Here is a 21,670-nt window from a genome sequence, read left to right on the forward strand (position 1 = left end):
AGGATTTGCTCCTGAGCAGTACCCTGCATTATGTAGCCTGCTCCATGACTCCTGTCTCTTTATCAGTGTGGTGTTTCCCACCGCAAAGTATCAGGCCTTCTTTACAAGGGCCCAAGGGAGAAGTTTCTTTTCCACCACCAGGAGTAATTGCAACTTCTCTGGGCAGATTTCCATTTCCTCTTCTGCCTTCCCATTTTTTTTTTTTTTTTTTTTAAATTTTGAGGCTGTGATGAAAATTTACCTGGTCAGGTTTTATCATCATTGATCACATGCTCCAAGAGCTTAGACTCAAGTGGTGAACTGATTCTAACAATTGGACAGGGTGGTACAGCCTGACTGTTTTTTAAACACATTAATATCCCTCTTGGCTTCATTTTCTCTTTTCAGCTAGCTCTGAAATAATTTCTTTTTTTTCCCCCTCATTCACTTATTTATTTTAGTTATTTTAAATATTATGATGTTCTGTTTGAGCCTATCTAAAGGAGTCCTTTCTGAACAAGGGGGGGTAGGACATAAATAGAAATAAAACATTTGTTCATTGCACGTGTCCTGTCACCTATCTTAACACAATATATGGCCTCCAATATATTTTTCTCAGCTTGTTGTACCTATAATGTTCTAGATTTGTATCCTGGAGGAACTCTTCTGAAGAAACAGATAAGAAATTAGATTGTAATTTGCTTGGCCGGCTTGGTTAGGGAGGTACAAGGAAAGGGAGATGAGACAGGATTGTTGAAGAGCACGTGGGCAGTCTGTAAAGTAATGATAATCACAGTACCAATCACAATATAATAACTAACATTTAAGTACCAACTACTACACTAAGCAAGATACATGCAATAGCTCACATAATCCCTAACTATGAGATAGGTACATTATCTTTCCTATTTTGCAGATGAGGAAACTGAGCCACAGAGAGATTAAGTAAGATTGCATTTGGAAGAACAGAAATATTTCCCATGTTGACTCATAGTATGAATTTAAAGCAAATGTTTCTGAATTCTGAAGAGAGAAGTAAGCTGGTTGTACTTTTTCTTTTTTGAAATATATCCACCACATCCTAACCACCAGAATCTGTAACTATGACCTATTTGGAGAAAAGGTCTTTGCAGAGATCTCAAAATGAGACTCCTGGTTATCCAGATGGACCCTGCCAATGACAGAAGAGGCAGAAGGGAAGACTATACACAGGAAAGAAGGGCCAGAGACGGAAGTGAGGTAGCCATGAGTCAAAGGCCTGGAATACGCAGGAGCTGGAGGAGGCAAGGGAAGATTCTTGTTAGTGCCTTTGAAAGAATCATGGTCCTGCTACCATCTTGATTTGGGACCTCTTGCCTCCAGAGTTGGGGTGAAATGAACTTCTGTAGTTGTAAGCAGCCCCATTTGTGTCAATTTGTTGTGACAACTCCAGGAAATGAACACGCTCTCAGCATGGTTTCCTTAGGGGGACTCTCCTCCTTCTGTCTACCTTGTTCAGGTTTTCCTGTAGTGGACCAGGAGGGAAGTGGACTTCTCTTTGTGTAACTGAACATAGAGCCCCTCTCAGTGGCCATTCCCTGCTGAGCTTCACCCAACTGGCTCTTGATTCTTGAGCTCGCTTTCCTTGCAGAGTGGGAAAGGAGACCCCTCTGCCGTCTCATCTGGCCCCTTCCTAGAGCTGGGCCTGAGCCAGTCACCACCGCAGATGGCGCTTCTCAGTGTGACACTGGCACAGGGGTGTGTGGTCAGGCAGGTCTTACGCTGAGACCTGCCCTGAGTGGCTGTGTGGCCATGCTGTTGCTCTCCCTGTCACTGTCACTGTTGACCTAGCGTGGGCTGGAGCATCTTCTCTCCAGAATTTCACCACCACAGGGCATCTTTTTAGAGATTTCTGGTAACTCATGTGTGTTGGCTAAGCTTAAGTTACATCCTTGTCAATATTTGACTGAGACCCTAGTATTATTTTCTTCCTCATTCATAAGCATTTCACCTAAGAAACTCTGTTTGTATTTTGAGTGCTTTTGATGTCATTTCAGAATCTCTTCCACTAAAGACGATTTTTTTTTTAAGATTTATTTATTTGTGCATACAGAACTGGGGTACAGGCCAGAGGCACAGAACTGGGGTAGAGGCTCAGGGGCGGTGAGAGGCTTCACCAGAGACAGAGTGGGGAGCAGAACAGGCAGATCTAGGAAGTACACTGCTGAGGGGAGCAGCGGGCGGGTCAGGAGAGGTCTGCCACGCCATGTGGTCACCTCCGGGGCAGGCGGGGATCGAACTCATGAGGAAGCGGTTTTAGATTCTCAGTGCTGTGCTTTAACCCGCTGCGCCACCAGGGAGGGCCCACTAAAGACGATTTTAACTCAGTCTGAAGTTTTGTCATTCACTTAGGGCTTATCATGTTCAGAACATGTGCTGTTAAAACAGCTTCCTTACAGTGTAGTCTGTTCAACGAGAATATTTTCGATTCTTTAATATCACTTCTGCACTATTTATATTCACAATGGTATGAACGTTTCCAAAATGTCCCCTTCCAGTTGATGTTCAGTCAGAATCCAAACCCACAGGTTATGTTCGGTGGTCTGTCTGAAGTCTGCCTGCATTGTGGACATACCCTCTCCTTTTTTCCTTCTTGTCACTGACTTCTTGAAAAGGTCATTCTGGATTTGTCCAAGTGTTTGTGTGTGGTTTCCCTGTGCTTTTGATTCTTGAGGAAGGCAAGAGGCAGCCACATGATGGTTTGTCTCAATTGATTCCTGTGCTAGTTTTATTTTTTTAAAGATTTATTTATTTATGCATGCAAGGGTTCGGGCCAAAGTAGGTACATGAGAGGTTTCACCAGAGAAGAGTGGGGAACAGAACAGGCAGATCGATGAAGTACACTGCTGAGGGGAGCAGCAGGCGGGTCAGGAGAGGTCTGATGCGCCATGTGGGTCAGCTCCCTGACTGGGACTCGAACTCATGCTACAGTGGTTGTGGATAGCTTCATAGTGCTGCTTTAACCTGTTGTGCCACCAGGTTATTTGATGTTTGATAAGAACATTAAATAATATTCTTAGGCCCTCCCTGGTGGCGCAGCGGGTTAAAGCACTACATTGAGAAGCTAAAGCCACTTCCACATGAGTTCCATCCCCGCCTGCCCCAGAGGTGACCACATGGCGCGGCAGACCTCTCCTGACCCGCCCGCTGTTCCCCTCAGCAGTGTACTTTGACGACCTGCCTGTTCTGCTCCCCACTCTGTCTCTGGTGGAGCCTCTCACCGCCCCTGAGCCTCTGGCCTGTACCCCAGTTCTGTATGTACAAATAAAATAAAATCTTTAAAAAAATAATAATATTATTTGATACTGGGGATCTGTGTGGACCCGGGGCTGGCCACTCCCCAAGCACAAGAGGCTAATGGGTAGTTCAGACCTTTCCCTCTTTGTCACTTTGAAAGCAGGCTTGTGTTTGTGAAGTTAGCAGGCCATCTCAGAACAGGGTAAAAAGTCCTGACAAAAACATAGCAAACTAAATCGGAACATCTTGTAACTACGGGTGAGGGAAGGGGCAGGCGATAAGAATTAGTTTCCACTTGGGGTCAAGGTACATTTGTTCTAATTGCCCAACATAATCTGAAACCTTCTTCTCGACTCAAGCAGTGCTTATCTCTCCTTCCTTTGGTGGGCTGTAAGTTAGCATGAGTGGTCTCAGGTCCATGTAGTCCTGCCGTACACTGCACCCCGTGTGCAGATCGGGCACTCAAGGCTCCTGCTGGTGGTACACACTGATGCTACAGAATCTGTGCAGACACAGAGCACCACCTGGACCTTCCTGCAGAACACAATAAGCTCTGACTAGAAGGTTCACTAGTCAGAATCCTTCAGTATGGTTTTTTTTTTTAAAGATTTATTTATTTATTCATACAGAACTGGGGTACAGGCCAGAGATGCGGAGGGTGAGAGGCTTCACCAGAGACAGTGGGAAGCAGAACAGGCAGGTTGATGAAGTACACTGCTGAGGGGAGCAGTGGGCGGGTCTGCTGCGCCATGTGGGTCACCTCCGGGGCAGGCGGGAATCGAACTCATGCTGAAGTGGCTTAAGCTTCTCAGTGCTGTGCTTTAACCCGCTGCACCACCAGGGAGGGTCCCAGTATGGTTTTTTTAAAGAATAATTTATTTACCCATACAGCTCAGAGGTGTAGTAGCGGTGAGAGGATTCACCAGAGACAGAGTGGGGAACAGAACAGGCCAATTGACAAAGTACACTGCTGAGGGGGAGCAGTGGACAGGCTAGGAGAGGTCTGCCGCCATGTGGGTCACCTCCCTAGCCGGGCATCGAACGTGTGCTGAAGTCGTGCTGTGCTTTAACCCACTGCGCCACCAGGGAGGGCCCCAGTTTGATTTCTTTTTATTTATTAATATGTTTATGTTTCGTGTCATTTATTTTAGCAATACATTGTGTTCTGCAGATACATACATATCTACAGACACACACACACACACACACACACAATTTTCTATCTTTTTTAATTGAGTTAACATTAGTTTACAACAATTTAGCGGTGTCAGTGCACACCTCTGCGGATGGATATTATCATACCACACCCATCACTAAAACACCAATAATCCTCTACCATAGTCCACTTGGCTTCCTCCTGCCTTTACTTCCCACCTCCTTCCTCCCCTTCTGGTAGCCTCAATTCTGTGGTCAGATTTCTAGGGTTTGTTCTGGTGTAATTTTGTGTGTTCCTTTGTTTTGTTCCTCTATATTCCACACCCGAGTGAAAGCATCCATTGCTTGTCTTCCCACTATTTCATTTAGCGTAATCCCTTCCGGTTCTAACCCTATTGTCACAAATAGCAAGAGTTCGACAAAAAAGCTGATTAGCGTTCCATTGTATTTATATCACAGCTTCTTAATCCATCATCTGTCTTTGGGCACTGAGGGTGTTTTTGTAACTATTGTAAATAGTTCTGCAGTGAACACAGGAGTGCATTTATCCATTCAAATTAGTGTTTTTGTATTCTTTGGGTGATACCTAGGACTGAAATTGCTGGACTGTGTGGACTATCTATTCTCAATATTTTGAGAAACCACCATACTGTTTCCACAGGGCTGGATGAGTCTACCCTCAACACCTGGTCTTTTTGATAGCGGCCATTCTCACAGGTGTGAGGTGGTATCATTGTGGTTTTGATTTGCAGTTCCCTGCTGATAAGCAATCATGAGCATTTTCTCACGTGCCTGTTGGCCATCTCTACATCTTCTTTGGAGAAGTGTCTATTTAGCTCTTCTGTTTTTTTTTTTTTTGATTGGTTGATTTGTTTTCTTGTGATTGAGTTATATGAGTTCTTTATGGCTTTTAGGAAATAATTCCCTGTTGGATGTATTAAGTGCAATTATTTTCTCCCACTCAGTAGGGTGTTTTTTTGTTTTAAAAATAGTTTCTTTCACTATTCAGACATATGTTAATTGTTTGTAATCCCAATTGTTTATTTATTTTTGCTTTTGTTTTCCCTGCCCCTGGAGTTAAGTCCCTAAGACATCACTGAAGTGTATATTGTAGGAATGTTTTCTTCTATGCCTTTTATGGTTTCATGTCTTACATCCAAGTTTTCTTCTACTTAGTGTTCATTTTGTGTATGTGTGTGTGTGTGTGTTCATTTTGTGTATGGTGGGAGATAGTGGCCCACTTTCACCCTTTTGCCTATTGCTGTCCGGTTTTCTCATTTAGCATAAAGTTTTCAGGTAGAATGTATTCTTTTTGTGGCCCAATACTATTTTTTTCCAAATATTTATTTATTTATGCATACAGAACTGGGGTACAGGCCGCAGGTGCGGTGGGTAAGAGGATTCGTCAGAGACAGAGTGGGGAGCAAAACAGATGGGCAAAGTACACTGCTGAGGGGAGCAGCGGGCGGGTGAGGAGAGGTCTGCCACACCATGTGGATCAACTCCCAAGTAGGGATTGAACTCATGCTGAAGTGGCTTTAGCTTCATTGTGCTGTGCTTTAACCCGCTGCACCACCAGGGAGGGCCCTATTTTTTTTTTAATAATTTATTTATTTGTATATATTTTACCTCATTGTTCATTTTCGTACAATATTTGCTTGCTCCTCTCAAGTGTAGTCCCCACAGAAATCCCACCACCAGTCGGACACCCCGCCTCCCCCCTGCACCAACACCACAGTGCTTGGTGCTCGTCCTTCTCCTCTTGATCTCTCTCCCCGCCCCTTCCCTGCAGAATGTCTCTGATTTATAGTTTTGTTTTTATTGTTATTATTTTTCCCTGTTCCCTTATTTGGTTCCTCTACATTCCTTTTATAAGTGAAACCATCCGATATGTTCTTTTTCCTTCTGACTTACTCCACTGAGCATGATCCTTTCTAGCTCCAACCATATTGCTGCAAATGGCATGCGTTTATCTTTTTCTTATTGCTGAATAGTGAAGATTATTCCATTTCATGCAAGTACATTATCTTTATCCACATCAATTTATGGATATTTAGGTTATTTCTACCTATTGCAAGCAGTGCTAAAACATTACTATGCAAGTTTTTGTTTGAACACCTGTTTGTAAGTCTTTGAATAAATATAAGGGGAGTGAAATCCATGGATCATGTGATCATTGTGTTTAATTTTTGAAGGAATGACCAAGCTTTTTCATAGGAGTTACATCATTTTGTATTATCACAGTAGTCTGTGAGGCTTCCAGCTTCTCCACAACCTTACCACTTGTTATTTTCTGTTTCTTTTTTATGTTTCCATCCTTGTGAGTGTGAAATGGTATCTTGTTTTCAATTTTGATTTCCCTAATGCTTAATGAGCATCTAATCATTTCCTTTTTGGCCACTTATTTTCTTTGGAGAAAGTTATGTTGAGGTCCTTTTCTCATTACAGCAGGACCCATGGTGGGTGTTGCTGGCTTCAGTCATTAACATTATGGTTTCACTCCTTTCACATGGTTTCTGTGAGATAAGGCTTGGTTGTGTGTGTGTGTTTGTGCATGGTAACAAATGCTTGGAAAATTGTACTTATTAACTTTGTTTCTTGTGAGATAGATTTTAACTGTGTCAAAACCCCTTTGACCTAGAAAAAAAGTACATCAGCACTTTCTATAATAGTCTTCATCTTTTAGCATAAAGATTTTAGTTCCTGGTTGTACATTTCAGGAGATGTTCTTTCAGTGAAATCATTTCTTTCCATTTTTATTCATTTCTTACTGCAGTAAGTGAATTTGCTCTCTGGTATTTATCTATACTAAAAGAATTCACTCAACCCTTTTACTCATCACTGTCCCTTTGAAAATGGCTAACCCAAACCCCTTTTGTCTACATGGAGGGTACAAAGTGAACAAGGAAGAATTTGTGAAAAGTCTCTTGCTTTCAGTTCTTTATTAACTGAGTTTCAAATACAACAGAATTTTCCCTTTTCACCACTTTTGGGGAACTTTCAAGTACTCTGAAATATTTTTGGTTTGGGCTTTATAATTACTTCTGTGGCGAGACATGGAGCCCCTTTTCGGTCCATGTAAGGTCCTGTCTCTCTTTCTCTGATGTTGTGAGACCAAAGTGGCAGAAAACCCCTACTGACACGTTCTTTCCTCCCCAGGCTGTTGTGCAGGGAATCCCATACCTGAAACTTAACTGAGCTACCTTGAGAGTCTTTTCTTACTTTTTTTTAAATACAGTTCTCCTGAGCTTTCATTTCTGTTGAGTACAAGTCAACATATCTCCCATAAGACAGGAAAATTTTAACTCTTAAACTCTGGGAGACATTAGGTGGTAAGACTAAGTGACTGTGTGGGATCTCTTAACCTCAGCTGTAAAGTTAGACATTTCTTACCATAAGCACCTTGGCTTAGTAAGTTAATTTCTGTTCCTCAGTTTCTTCAACTATAAAATGGAAATAACATATACAGAGCTCATAGGTGCTCAGAATCAGAACTGAGAGCATGTGAACTTCAGTAGCTCCTGTGAAGACCACGAGACCTTGCTAACTGCTGGTACTGTGTGAAGAGTCAGTGGGACCAGGCCCACTTGGTAGTTTTCCTGTGGGGCCAAGGTCCAAAACAGTGGTTTGTCAGGGTTGATTTAGGCAATTTTGAGTTAGCGCTTTAAGAGCCAGGCAGGGTCTGCTAATAGAAGATCTACATTGAAGACTATTTCTCCGAAAAAGAATATCATCTCCACATAATTTATACCTTTTTTCCCCCTACTTCACGTGCAGAGCAATCTCCATGTAGGGGCAGAATAGTAGACAAAATCTTCTGCATCTCTTGGCCTCACAGCAGATTGAGGTCCTTGATATCTGTGACAGTGACCTTCAGTGTCCCTGAGTCCCTGGCAGCAACCCCAGTGGGTGTTATTTTGGAACATTGCCTAATTTTTAATTTACCTAAGGCAGATGGAGTTTCACATTACTTAATGATAGACATAAGTGATAAAAATAAGCATCAGACATTTCAATCAGTGGCCAGTTATCTGTGGTCTTATGAAAGCAAAGAATCGGCATACCCAAATTGTCACCTTTGACCTTGGAATATATTCTGTTCGCAAACTTGGCCTGGCTCTGAATCTCACCCAGCTGGATGGCAAAGACTGGGGGCCTGGTGAGAAGTGGGTTTGACTTCCAGTAGATTTAACTGTCGTGATCTTCCGTGGGGAATCTTACTAGCCAGAACTTCAGAACCCTCTGCAGTGGGGGACTCATAACCCCACTGCGATTTTTTTTTTTTTACAAAAGCTTATTTTTACATCATTTTGTACATTTTTTTTTCCATCTCCTTTGCTGCTGCGATTCTTAACCGACCTTTTGTATTTTCAGGAAAAGAAGATTTTTCAGATACCCTGGATGCATGCGGCTAGACATGGGTGGGATGTGGAAAAAGATGCACCACTCTTTAGAAACTGGGCGATCCACACAGGTATTAGAACCCCCACCTCCTTTATAGAGGCGGGTGCAATTGTTTTGTTGCTATTGTTTGCAATACAAGTCTGTTTTTTTGAAATTGAAATAATAATTGACAAAATTGTAAGATAAAGGGTACTTGTGACAATTCAGTATCTGTCTGTATTATGAAAGAATTGCCTTTCAAATGAACACATTCATCATCTCTCATATTTAACTGCCCTCCCCATTTTTGGTGAGAATATTTAAGTTCTACTCTCTTAGTAAATTTCAGTTACAGAAAACAATGCTAACTATTGTTGACTGCTGTTTTCCACTGCATTTGTGAAATTTGCTGGTTTATAGTCTCATGAAGCTAGTTCTGAAAACTTTTCACTATTCCTAGCCACATTCAGGACTCATGGGATACTGACTTCAGTGGTGAGAAGTGGTAAAGAAACTTAGTTCTATAGTTTCCTTTAAGTGAGTGTGGTGTTCGGATTATTATGTTCCCCCAGCATACACCGCGGAAGGTGGAATTTCTTTGTTCTTGGGTTGAATTCATCTTCCCAGAAAGAAGTCAAGACTATATTTACAACAGGTTTTAGGCAGGGAGATACTTTTAGCAATGGAGTTTAATGCTTGAGAGTCAGAGGAAAGGGAGACATTATTCTGTTACTGTGCTTGTGGCTTTCACCTGCTGTCACTTACATTGATTGTCCAGTCTGTGGCCACTGTAATGTTCTTTCTGGCTGTTTGACAGAGTGAGGGTAACAGCTTGTCCTACCTGTGTGTAGGTTGGATGGCCAGAGAGTAGTCAGTTACCCTATGAAAATCGAGCATAAGCTTCCTTGCTAAGCATAGAGCAGACCCTGTAGTCCCAGGCCCAGGGACCATCTGAGAGACTATCTTAAGGTTGAGGCTGCTGCATTTGCAGATGCAGAAAGTGGGCTCAAGAGAGTTGAATGACAATGGCGCCAAGACGTGGGACACACAACCTTGCCACACAGTTGCTTAGAACTGAACTTGAAAGAGATGCCAAATATTCTGATGTTTAACCTAGAAAAATTGATTTTAAAAATTGGCACATCCATAAACCTTCTCAGACCTAGGCAAACCAGGAAAGCTGATCCTTACAGGTAGAGCCTGGAGCTGAAAGGTTCTTTGTACTACTTGGCTAGTAATCCTTTGTTTCCAAAAGCATTTTTGCTCTGTAGCTAACTGTCCCCCACTTTTCTTAACCCTTTGTCTATTTTGTTAGGAAAGCATCAACCAGGAGTAGATAAACCGGATCCCAAAACGTGGAAGGCAAATTTCCGATGTGCTATGAACTCCTTGCCTGATATTGAAGAAGTGAAGGATAAAAGTATAAAGAAAGGAAACAACGCATTCAGAGTGTACCGGATGTTGCCCTTATCTGAACGACCTTCTAAGAAAGGTAGATAAAGGGCCCTTTCTGATGGTACAGTGGGTAGAAGCACAGCACCATGAAGTTATTGCAGCCACTGCAGCACAAGTTCGATCCCTGGCCAGGGAGGTGACCCACAGGGCACAGCAGACCTCTTCTGACGCACCCACCACTCCCGTCAGCAGTGTATTCAGTAGATCTGCCTGTTCTGCTCCCCACTCTGTCTCTGGTGAATCCTTTCACCCCCTGTACCTCTGATCTGTACCCTAGCTCTGTATGCATAAATAAATGAATCTTAAAAAAAAATGAGAAAGGTAGATAAAGAGAGTGACTGACTAAAACAGTGATGACTTAGTGTACCTTGTAGTGCCTTTGGGGTTCTGTTTCTTTAACAGTAGTTACTTCAAGGATAGAACACCTGTTCCCACTGTAGGTGATGATTACCTGACTGGAGATATGACAGTCAAGTTCCCAGTGGCAGGAAAAGAAACATCTGAAAGTTTGATCATGTAAGATTAAAGCAACAGATTCACTGAGAGTTTCTGAAAGAGGTTAACTCAGGGAAATGTGTCTCTGCGTGTTCTTCATGAACTAATCCAAAATTGTTTTTTATTGTTACAGGAAAGAAACCAAAGACAGAAAAAGAAGATAAAGTTAAGCATATCAAGGTAATCCTTGGTTGTTTAGAGAGAAGGCCCAAGTCCTGACCATATTAGTTCTTACTGTGTTTCATAAAACCAAGTAATATGATCTCAGAAGTATTTCATCTTTCTTATTTGGCTGTTGTATTTTATGTGTTTTTTGTGTGTCCTCTTGGGCATGCACCTACTTGCCAATTCAAGGATACATATCCCTGCTTAATCCAACTTCACGAACAATTTATGAATGAAGCCACAAATTCACACTGAGCTTGAACTCTCCAGCTTCCATCTGGTGCCCTTGACTCCTGCCAGCTGGCCACTTAGTTGCAGCAAAGTCCCTGCTCCCAGCTGTCTGTTAATATTAAGTATATTTGCAGGCTAGTAAGTATGTTAATCTGTGTTGAATCATATAAACTTATATTAGAATTAGTGAATAGATTTTATATAAGCCCTCTGTTAGTGATTCACCATAGTTTGGTTTTTGCTCCACTTTCGAATCAACCCTCCTAATGTCCAGAGGATTCTGTAGGGGATGTGTTTGTGTATGTGTATGTGAGTTTTCAGTAGGTTCTGTGGTCTGAACTGCCCTACAGTGTGAGATCTTTCTGTGTGGGTTGGGTGACAAGAGAGTAGTCAGTTATCCCATGAATACTGAGCATGGTGAGCATAGAGCAGACCCTGCGGCCCCAGGTCCAGGGACTAGCCGAGAGACTGTCTTGAGGTTGATGCTGCTCCATTTACAGATGAAGAAACTAGGATCAAGAGTGACATGGGGGCGTGGGACACATGGCCAAGGCCACACAATTATTTAGAACTAAACTTGAAAGAGATGCCAAGTATTCTGACTTTTACCGTAAAATAACTGTTGACAGAAAACCCAAACTGTCCAGCTAGCACAATATTGGAAAACATGTTATTTAGTCAAAATAATCAGAAAAAAGTACCCAAAAAAAGTTAGGCTTGGGAAGGTGGTTAGAGTTTGGGGAAAACCTTTGATAAACTGTTTCAGACCTGTTTACCTCCCCCATGGAAAATAGATGTTCTAGGAAGAGTATTTTAGCAGTGATACTTACAGTTTCACTTTCATTATTTTTAGTTTGTGACTTATTTTGTTATTTAAAAATAGTACAACTAAGTCTAACTTTTGTTTGGCTTTTTATTGTAGAAAAATTATATACAGAAAAAAAGGAGACAAACGAATAAAATTTACTCTGTATACCATTATTCCAAATCTCAACATTAATCAGCTTATGACCAATTTTATTTCATTTGTACCTTTACTCACTTCCCTACATCCAGGGAAAAATTATAGATATTCCCTTGTTTTTGATTTACAGAAGCAATTTCATCTGGTTCAGTTCAGTACTTAGAAGCCAACTCTCCACATTCCATCATTTCTTTCATAAATATTTTAATGTAACTCTTTTACAGATAAGCACTCCCCCCCCCCCAGAAATGTTTATTGAAGTAACATTAGTTTATATTCATATGTAGGTGTCAGGTATAGGTTATAGATCCACATGTGTGTATACACTACCTATGTTCACCACTAAAACTCTTAATTCTGTCTGCCTTTCAGTGGACCCCTTCCCTTCTGGCTACTGTTACCTCTGTGATAAGCATCCTTTAAAAGTAGCACAGTATCATTTTATACTGATATAAAACTGATATCATTGCAGCTGGGCAAATTAACAATAATTCCTCAAGTAGCCAGTCAATGTTCAGATTTCCAGTTGTCTGCTAAATATTATAACTTCTGCAGATTGGTTTCCTTAAATAAAGTTCCACATAAAGTCCTCATAGGATAGTTTTTGAATAGGTATCTTATTATTATTTTTTTTAATCTGTAGTTTTCCCTTACATCATTTACCCGCCCCCCAACTGAAAAACCTAGTTATTAGTTGTATTGGGTTCCCACAGTTGGGATTTTTTTTTTATGACCTATATTTGAATAATGTTGATAAGTAGTCAGAGAAGCAAAGCTTCCCCACAAATATGTGATTTTGAAGAATACAACTTTAACTGATTTTTATCCTATTATCATTTTCACAGTCTCTGCCTCAGGGCTTGGTAGAGAGCAGATAATCGAGAAGTGTTTGCTCACCAGATAGTGCATGAATTTTTGTTAGTTGAACAGTTGATGCAAAAATAAATATAAAATGTGGATGGAAGTGAGGGTTCACGTTAGCGTGTAGTTTCAATTTTATTGTCCAAGTAGTAGAGGAGTAAGAATGGAGTTACAGGTGTTTGTCATCCAACAAGCTGTGCGCAGACAAGTATCAGATCCTAATGAATAGAAGATGCACTGTTATTTTATGTATCTCGAGCAAGAGAAACTACTTGCAAGGAAGCTGTGACACGAACTTAACTGGAAGGCAGGTGCTACCTAAGGGAGGTGGAGGTGTGAGGATGTGCGCATCTTAGAATTGATGGTAGTGGTGTAAGGAAAGGACCTCTGGTCACATCAACAGTGGCAGTTGAGCAAACTGTGTAGGGTACAGCCCTGGGGGAAACGTGGCCATATTGACCCAGAGAAGCTTGCAAGTCAGAGGCTTCGTGTTAGGTGCAACTATGTAGGTCAAGTTCCATCTCAGCAAAGTGTACATTGTGAAATTCTTCAGTAAGGAAGTTATGATTAATACCTGAAACTTGTCCCTCAAAGGGACATTGTTCTTCGGAGAAGGCAAATGACTCATCAGAAATAAACACAACCTAACCTTTAAATTTAAGTCCTTTTCTGCAGCAGTAGAATATTGGCAAGGCCAGTGGACTCCCCAGGCTTATGATTTCTACCACCAAAGTGTTTAGTTAATTCTTCTTTAGAATCTTTCCAAAGTTAACTCTCCAGGTTGACTGGAATTGGATGGTCAAAGGGCCTTATCTCTACTGAGCTAGTAAGACATTACTTCTTATTGTATGTCAAAACACCTAAGCTCTGAGTTCATATTTCCTGTGCAGTTATCCTACTGGATAGCCCAGGTAGATTTATTCCACTTAGAAAATGGATCTTATGTTTAGTAATGGCATATGAAAACTTGATGAAGAAATAGGCTCTCCTCAATCATTATTCATTTCAAATTGAATTGAACTTTTTATGAGCAAACGATATTTAGCACAAGCCAGCAAAGTGTCAGAATGTTTCTGGAGGCAGTTTATCGCCATGCTGTATGTTCCCAAAGCTAATATTATTGTTTCTCTAAGTCTCCGAGACCCAAGGCACATTGGTCATGTCATAGAGACAAAAGAAATACTGCCCTGGTGTTCTCTGTCATTCTCTCTGTGAGTATGTCCTGCATACTTAGTGGCTTGTGTTTTACTTGACCTGAGCACCCTCTGTGGAGGTAACTAGCTATCTAAAAAAGAAGAATAGGTAACACAGAAGGGAGCAATGTGATGCATTGTGGGTTTCCAAAAATTCTCTCCAGCCCAAAGTCATTCCATGAAAGTGGTTAAGACAGAGAGCTGACCATAGAGATCTGAGGCATTCAGCAGCAGAGGAAGAGGGACGAGCACAAGGGATGAGGGAGATGATTCACAGATGGGATGCTATGTTGGTGGGAGAACTTGAGGACAATGCCTAAGGGGAGAAATCAAATAATGGCCCCAAATGAACAATAATGTAAGAATAAAAGTTACTCAGTTTTAAGAGAGGAAAGACAGGTTTGGTAGCTGCTCTTTTGGAGTCCTGATAATAAGGTTTGGGCTCTGATTACTATCTCATTTAGTTCTCCCTGTGCTGATAGGTTATCTCCCTTTTGCACATAAGGAAGTGGAGGAACAAAGTGGTGGAGGCATTTCCCCAAGGTGACACTGCTTTCTGGAGCTAGGACTGGGACCCAGGTTGGCTCTGTGCTCCCTCACCACACACAGTGTGTAGGCCCTGTGCTCCCTCACCACACACAGTGTGTAGGCCCTGTGCTCAATCACCATACACAGTGACTCTCAGCCTTTTGGAATCTGGGAACAGATCGGGTTAATGTGGTCATTTCCCAGCACCAGTTACCACAGACGATGGCCTGGAGATTCAAATTGCTGTTTGTTCTTCACTGAATGAGTCAGGAAAATGGCTGAGTTAAAGCAGGAGTTTGTATGAGGAAACAAAGAGATGTAGGTTGGGTGGGTTAACATTGACGACTTCCTGCCTCATAGGATTGTTTGCTGTTGAAATATACATGCTGTGAAAGTATAAAGTGCTTCCAGATCAAAGCACTGATGTTGCGATAGAAAAGACAATGGAGGAAAGGCTGGGAATTCGCCTGGTCCAGAGCAGACTGTGGTGACCTTGGTGGGGGAATGTTCTCCCTCCCAGGTTCAGTTTCTTGGGCTGCTTTTATGAATTATTGGCAGAGATGTCTAAGGACACCCTTAAATTTGTCCTTGAGGAGACTGGATTTGCATAGATGAATTAGGAGATTTCGGCCAGTGGGGGCTTGACTGAGATGGGAAATGATTGGACTGCTATTGTAATTGGTCTGGGGTGAGGACATCTAGACAAGGGCTATGTCAGAGTGAGCTTGAAGCAGAGGAATGAGTGACCCTTGGCCACTGGAGGCCCTCTGCTGTCTTCTAAGTCATCAACACCCCCCCCCCCATCCCACTTTTCCTCTCCTGAGAGAGTAGCTTTGAGACCCACCAGGGTTTGTTTTAAAGGTCTGGAGAAAGCTGCCCTACCCCTGAACTCTCTATGGTGCTAGTTTGCTTTTGCCTAAAATTCTTAAACTGTAGATCAAACCTTGGGTTCAACCTTGACAAAAGGGTTTTTGAGCATAAATATTTGGCAGAGTTAATGTGCCAAGGAGTAGAATAAACCCAGGCACAGTCTTGTCTTATTTTTTTGGTTTAGGATAAAAAAACAAGACTGTTTGATTTATAGGAGAACCTATATCTAAAATAAGAAAGGGAACAGAAAGAGGATGCTCAGGTTATGGAATGACAGGGTGGCAGTGTTGGGACGGGGTGGGATGGTCTCCAGGGGACCAGGAGACTCTGGGCAAAGGCCTTTCATAAGCTGGAAGTCCCCTGTACAGCTGTCACAGAGAGAACTCTTCACCCCTTTTCTTAACTTGGGCTCCTTGCTTTATATATATATATATATATATATATATATATATATATATATATATATATATATATTAATATATATAACCTGTATTAGAATGTGCATAATTATAGCATGTTGATAATGTGTTCTATTTTAACATTCCAATTGTACATATGTAACATATACTTTAAAAACTGAGCACCCCTTTTCTTTGGGTTCTTTGCTTTTAATATATACATTATATGATAATATATAATTATAACACACACTGTAAATATGTTATAAATATAATATATAATTATAATTTCTAAGATACATTATAAGCACTATGCAGTGTGTGGATAAATAATGTATAACTAACCACACATAAAGAAATTTTATACATGACAGATATATATGATGTTTGGATTTAGATATTCCTGTTCTACTCATTTCCAGAATTTGGGTGATCTTTATTGTTCTGCAGTGTGGATGGAGAACTCTCAGGAAGGCAGGGCTGCCTTTCACCATATAACTTACATTTCCCTTCCGGGGTGATGGTACCAGTGAGATAGTTCTTTCAGTGAAGACTTTGAAACCGACAGGTTAATTTTGAAGCAGGAATGGGAGGACTAACAGTGTTCAAAATGGACTAACTTGGTTTCCATCAGTAGAAACACTGCTCCATTGTAGAAGCAGCTCAGGACACGAGGTACTGGCGGGAGGGCACATGGTGTTGCCAAAGTTCTACCTCATCTCTGCTGGAATCTTGCAGGAGATAAAGGCTGGTTAAGACAAGAAGCCCCTAGAGTTGAGCCATGTTGCTGACCAGACTGGGTTTGATTCTTATATCTCCTAGGCTAACAGTGGTATGTTCAGGAGGCACTGGAGAGTTAGTTTAGTATCTGAGTCATAGTTTTCTCAAGTGTAAAGTGCTAAAAGTATCACTCACCTCTAGTCAAACGTGTGAGACACTTCCAGATCCTCCACTGAAAAATAAGAATAAAATAGGTTTCAAATCTATGCAAATCTACCTTGTTAAATCTGTAAGAAATGCAGATGTACAATGAGCAACAGTGATTTTAGAACCACAAAAGAAACTCGTAAAAAATGTTGTTGTCTTTCAAATGCTCTAATTAGTTCCTTCACATTCTCTAATTAGTTCCTTTCGGGGAAACTGAGTAAAGGGAAGTGGAATAGTGAAAAAGTGGGACATGACTGGGAGAGACCATCAGTAAAAGGCTGAGAACTACAGCCATGAGGAAGGGCAGCTTTCCTCTTGGTTGTGAGACTATGGTTGAGAGGATGGGACCTTTCACTGAGAAAAGGTCATTGGACTTGGGCCAGCAGAGTGTATTGGCGACCTAAGTTAATAGTAAGCATTTATGAATTCCCAGGTGCATATTTATCTCATTTAATCTTCACATTGTGCCGGAGATGCGGTTCATATTCTTTGCCTTCAGCTTACAGCTGTCCACAGTTTCAGAGAGGCTTAAGAAGGTTCAATAAAGTTCTACAACTAGCAAGAGGTGGAGGAGACAGGCTTTGACCCCAAATCTGGGCTGCTGTTACCCCATTCTCCATTCCTCCCTCTCTCACCCCCTCCTTAAAAACTAGGAGTTCCACTTGGCCAGTGGGATGGAAGCTGGACTGCAGGTGCCTTGAAGGGGAAGGTGGGAAGGCAGATGCTTGTTTGCAAGTTCAGCTCCGAAGGGGGAAAAGATGGTGACCTGGGTCACAGAGGAGTGAAGTTTCCCCCAAAGGGACAAACTTGTGGAAGAGGGGAATTCAGGGTGTTACAGAAGGAGGGTGGCTCTCGTCAGCCATGCTTGTGTGATTTTTAGAGCTGAGTGATACTGGAAATGATGTCTTTAAAGTCATGTTTTTTTGTGGTGGGATTTTGCCAGGTGGGGTCATGAGGAAGGAGATAGTGCCCCCCTTTCCTGCATGACATCTATGAGATCTGGGGGAAAGGGTCATCATTGACTCCAAGTAGGCACATACATACGCTGGTAAGAATAGTGCTGACGTCCACTGCTCTGGAACTTTCAGTGCCTCACTCATCTTCTACTAAGTCCTGTGTTCCCTCTGCCCCTCCAGTCTCTTCTCCATGTTGGTTTCCCATAGGAGTTGTCCTCATTTGCTGCCATAAGCACAAGTGCTGTTTTACTTTGAGGAAAGGCTCTTTTCATCAGAATGCTGATGGTCAATATGTACCCCAGAACTGGCAGCCCCCACCCCAGAGTAGGTTAGCACTTCAGAGATATTTTAGGGGCATTGGAGGTACACTTAAATCAAGCAGGATTTAGAACTGTTCTGCGGGGAAGGAGTTTATCCTCCGTGTTTCTTTAGTTAGAACGGGTAGCCTCTTGGGCCAGATGGGATGTTCAGACATTTATGTGAAGCTATGGATTGGGGTTATCTGGCTGGGAGGTGTAGGTTGGGGGACAGCTCCCTCTCAAGATGGGATCATCAGGTGGCCAGAGTGATAGGCAGGCCATGTGTGAGGAGACGTCATCACCCTTCCTCTAGATTTCTGTTCCCGGGCCAGTGGTTGAGGCAGAGTTTTTCTTCAGAAATTATTGTGAATGAGGTAGTGTGATTCCTCCCTCAGAGAGAAAGCTAGGGTTTGACCCTTCGGAACACTCCCTCCTCACAGAAGACTTCGAATCTGTGTCAAGACTTGGTACTTGACATAGTCATGCAGCAATGTTTAACCCCAAAGCTGTTGTTCACAGGTGTCAGCTTCCAGAAAGGCAAGCCAGACATGCTGCTATCATTTCCTTGAAGGAAAACAAAAGAGACCACTTACACTGTGCAAAAACGTACTTCTGTAACTCCAGGCTGACTTAGAGAAGAAGGGAAGACATTTGGGACAAGCGCGTGACCCTATCATTAAAGAAAGGAGATAGAGGGGAGAGTTTAAGCTAAGAAAAGGGAGGGAAAAGGAAGTGTTCTCAATTCTTTTTTCTTTTCTTCTTCCTAGCAAGAACCAGTTGAGTCATCTTTGGGGCTTAGTAATGGAGTAAGTGATCTTTCTCCTGAGTATGCGGTCCTGAATTCAGCTATAAAAAATGAAGTGGATAGTACGGTGAACATCATAGGTAAACTGTTTTGACATCTCATTTTTTATATACACGAGCAGCCCTGTGGGGTCTACAGTTTGTACAATGTGGCTTGAAATAACTTAGTCAGTGGGAGGAGGTCTTGGAACCATCCCAAAAGGCAAATTTCAGCCTCCAGATTTCAGGGCTAAAAATGAAGGCTCTTGAGGATCAAAGAAACTGAGATGGATCAACCTCAAGAAAGGAAGGTTGAGACACCTCCCTGGTGGCTTGGGGTTGGTCCAGTGCTATCACTGCTATGGCCTGAGTTCAGTTCCCAGCCAGGAGCTGACCCAATGTGGCAGACCTCTCCTATCTTGCCTGCTGCTCCCATTAACAGTGTATTTCAGTAGATCCACCTGTTCTGCTCACCACTCTGTCTCTGGTGTAGCCTCTTTCCCCCCCTACACCTCTGACCTACACCCAGTTCTTCTGTGGCCCCCCCCCCCAAAAAAAAAGTGAGCAAGAGTCCAAGTAGATGAAATGGTTTTCTCCTCCTAGTGGCTAATGATTCCTGGTCCCCAGTCTCTCTATAATTGGTGACGTGGACAAAAGTCTTTACTTATTCAACTGGGGAAGCAAGAAGCAAAGGGATTCTCATGCATTCTCAGCACCTGCTTATTGCAGACATGTTGCATAGATTGTATAGGTGAAGAACAGGCACAGTGCCATGTTGCCAAAGGGCTCACCTTGATTCCACAAAGAATTTTGAGCACCTACTGTATACTAGACTCAGTGTTAGAAGCCCGGGGTGGATCGGGGCATGTGGCAGGCCCAATTCCAGTTTCATGGACAGAACGCAAAAAAATCTGTGGATTACGGCAGACTTGCCCTTGGTGATAAATGCCGTGAAGGTAAACAATGGAAACAGCTCTAGAATTGAAGCCTCTCAGGGGAGCTGTGTGCCCCTGAAGCCGCAGGCCATAGAACTGTTGGCTGTGGATGCTGGAGAGGAGGAGAAGGCCTGGTGCACTGTGGCTGAGGCTGACTGTCGTGCTATGATAACACACATCTGAAGAGGTGTGAACCTATATCCCTAAAACTTTCAGAGTGCTGTAAACCAATACCACCTCACCAAAAATAACCTGAGTAGAGGAAAAAAAACAAACCAAACCAAAGCAAAACTGAACAGCCCCGTGTGGCTAAGCACAGAGTGGGGAGAGACAGGTTGGGTCAAGGGAGGCAAGGCAGGGCCCTGGGGGTGGGGGCCTTGCAGACCCTGGGAAGAAGGTTGAGTTTTCTTCAAAATTGCTGTAGGGTAGGTTTCAAAAACTTTTTTTTTAAGTTGAAGTAAAACACACAATAAAGCACACAGATGTTTTACATACACATACAATGTAAACACCACCCCCTGGGAGGCTTTTAGGCAGGAGGGTGAAAAGTGTGAATTACTTCCACATAAAGGCCTGCTGGGGTGCCCTGAATGAAGGGGAGGGGGTGTCTCTGTCAGAGTAGAGGCCCAGGGCTCCCTTGTATTGCAGCTCCAGCCCCAGAGGCTAACAGGGTGTATTTGTCCTCCCAGGCTGCATTTGTAAACAGGCTGTGGTGCTGGTTAGAAGCAGAACTGTAAAGCAGGAGACTTGTCTGGACACTTGGCGTCTCCACAGGAGGCCAGTGTTGGTCACCCCGTCCGTCCCCTGCTTCCCTGGTGTGGAGTTTTGGAAGGAGAGTCATGCCGTGGCCACTCTTGAACGTTGAGATTCTTTTGCAGAAAGCATTTGAAGGGAGAGCGAGGCGTCTGTTCCCTGAATGCTGTACCTCAGGGCAGCGATGGCTTCCTCACTGCTCACATCCTGGCAGTTGGCCTCACAGTCGATTTTGAGCTGAGAGGGTCTAAGCGAGCAGCGTTGCTCTTCTCACTTCCCTATGAGGAAACTGCAGCTCTGGGGTGAGGTGGCTTATCAGACCAGCAGCCCTGCCCTCTTTCCTCCTGGGCCCCATTTCCCCCCCTACCCCCCACCCCAGCTGCTTCCCGCCCTCCTGGTATGTTATTTATCTTCCTCTTCTCAGCAGGCAGCCCTGGGAAGCTATGCCCATTGAGGCTTTTAAAACAGGAAGGTCTGGGCAAAACTTCAAGCACCTTCTTGTAAGATTCAGCTTATTTTGAGTGAATCGCTTGGTTTCTGGCACTCCCTTCCCTATATAAGGTGAATTCAGCCTCAGATAGAATGCCAAACAAAAGCCAGAATTGTACCAGAATTTTCTTTGTTTTGCTTTTTTTTTTTTTAACATTTTAGTTAAATCTTCAGTATGCAAATTCTGTCTGTCTGGGGGGAGGGTGTTATTCTTTAGCTCTGATAGGATTTGTGCTATGTGAGTTCCCTATGAGTTTAATGAGTTCTTACTTCTGGGGCAAAGATGAACCCTGAGGTGCCTTGACTTCCTAATAAAATAATAATGGGTGGCGATAAAATGAGCATGACTCTCTTTATAATTAATTGGTAACCTTATGAAAGTATGGCATTATACATGAAGTGGATCCATAGAAGTATTTTAAAGAAATGGGTAGTTTGTGATCCCGCTAACAATAACCCCAGATTTCACAGCTTCTGTCTGCACTCTCGCATGTGACCATTAATTAGCCATCACGGTCTGTGTGATTTGTGGATAGAGACAAAAAACACGGGATTTGTATTCCAACGCACTGTGG

The 21,670-nt window shown here is 42.7% G+C and overlaps 1 protein-coding gene across 3 annotated transcripts in view; it reads left to right on the plus strand.

The window, feature by feature from the left end:
* IRF2 (interferon regulatory factor 2) overlaps positions 1-21,670 on the plus strand; it is an 80,581-nt gene that overhangs the window by 40,373 nt on the left and 18,538 nt on the right. For all 3 annotated transcript variants that reach the window (XM_004682377.1, XM_012725005.1, XM_012725006.1), the window contains exons 3-6: positions 8,785-8,884; positions 10,109-10,285; positions 10,877-10,923; positions 18,903-19,020. In XM_004682377.1, coding sequence (XP_004682434.1) covers positions 8,785-8,884; positions 10,109-10,285; positions 10,877-10,923; positions 18,903-19,020 — 442 coding nt within the window. The remainder of the gene's footprint in view (positions 1-8,784; positions 8,885-10,108; positions 10,286-10,876; positions 10,924-18,902; positions 19,021-21,670) is intronic.

The sequence above is a fragment of the Condylura cristata genome, unplaced genomic scaffold (assembly GCF_000260355.1).
Source record: "Condylura cristata isolate star-nosed mole 26May11 unplaced genomic scaffold, ConCri1.0 scaffold00014, whole genome shotgun sequence".
Lineage (NCBI taxonomy): Eukaryota > Metazoa > Chordata > Mammalia > Eulipotyphla > Talpidae > Condylura > Condylura cristata.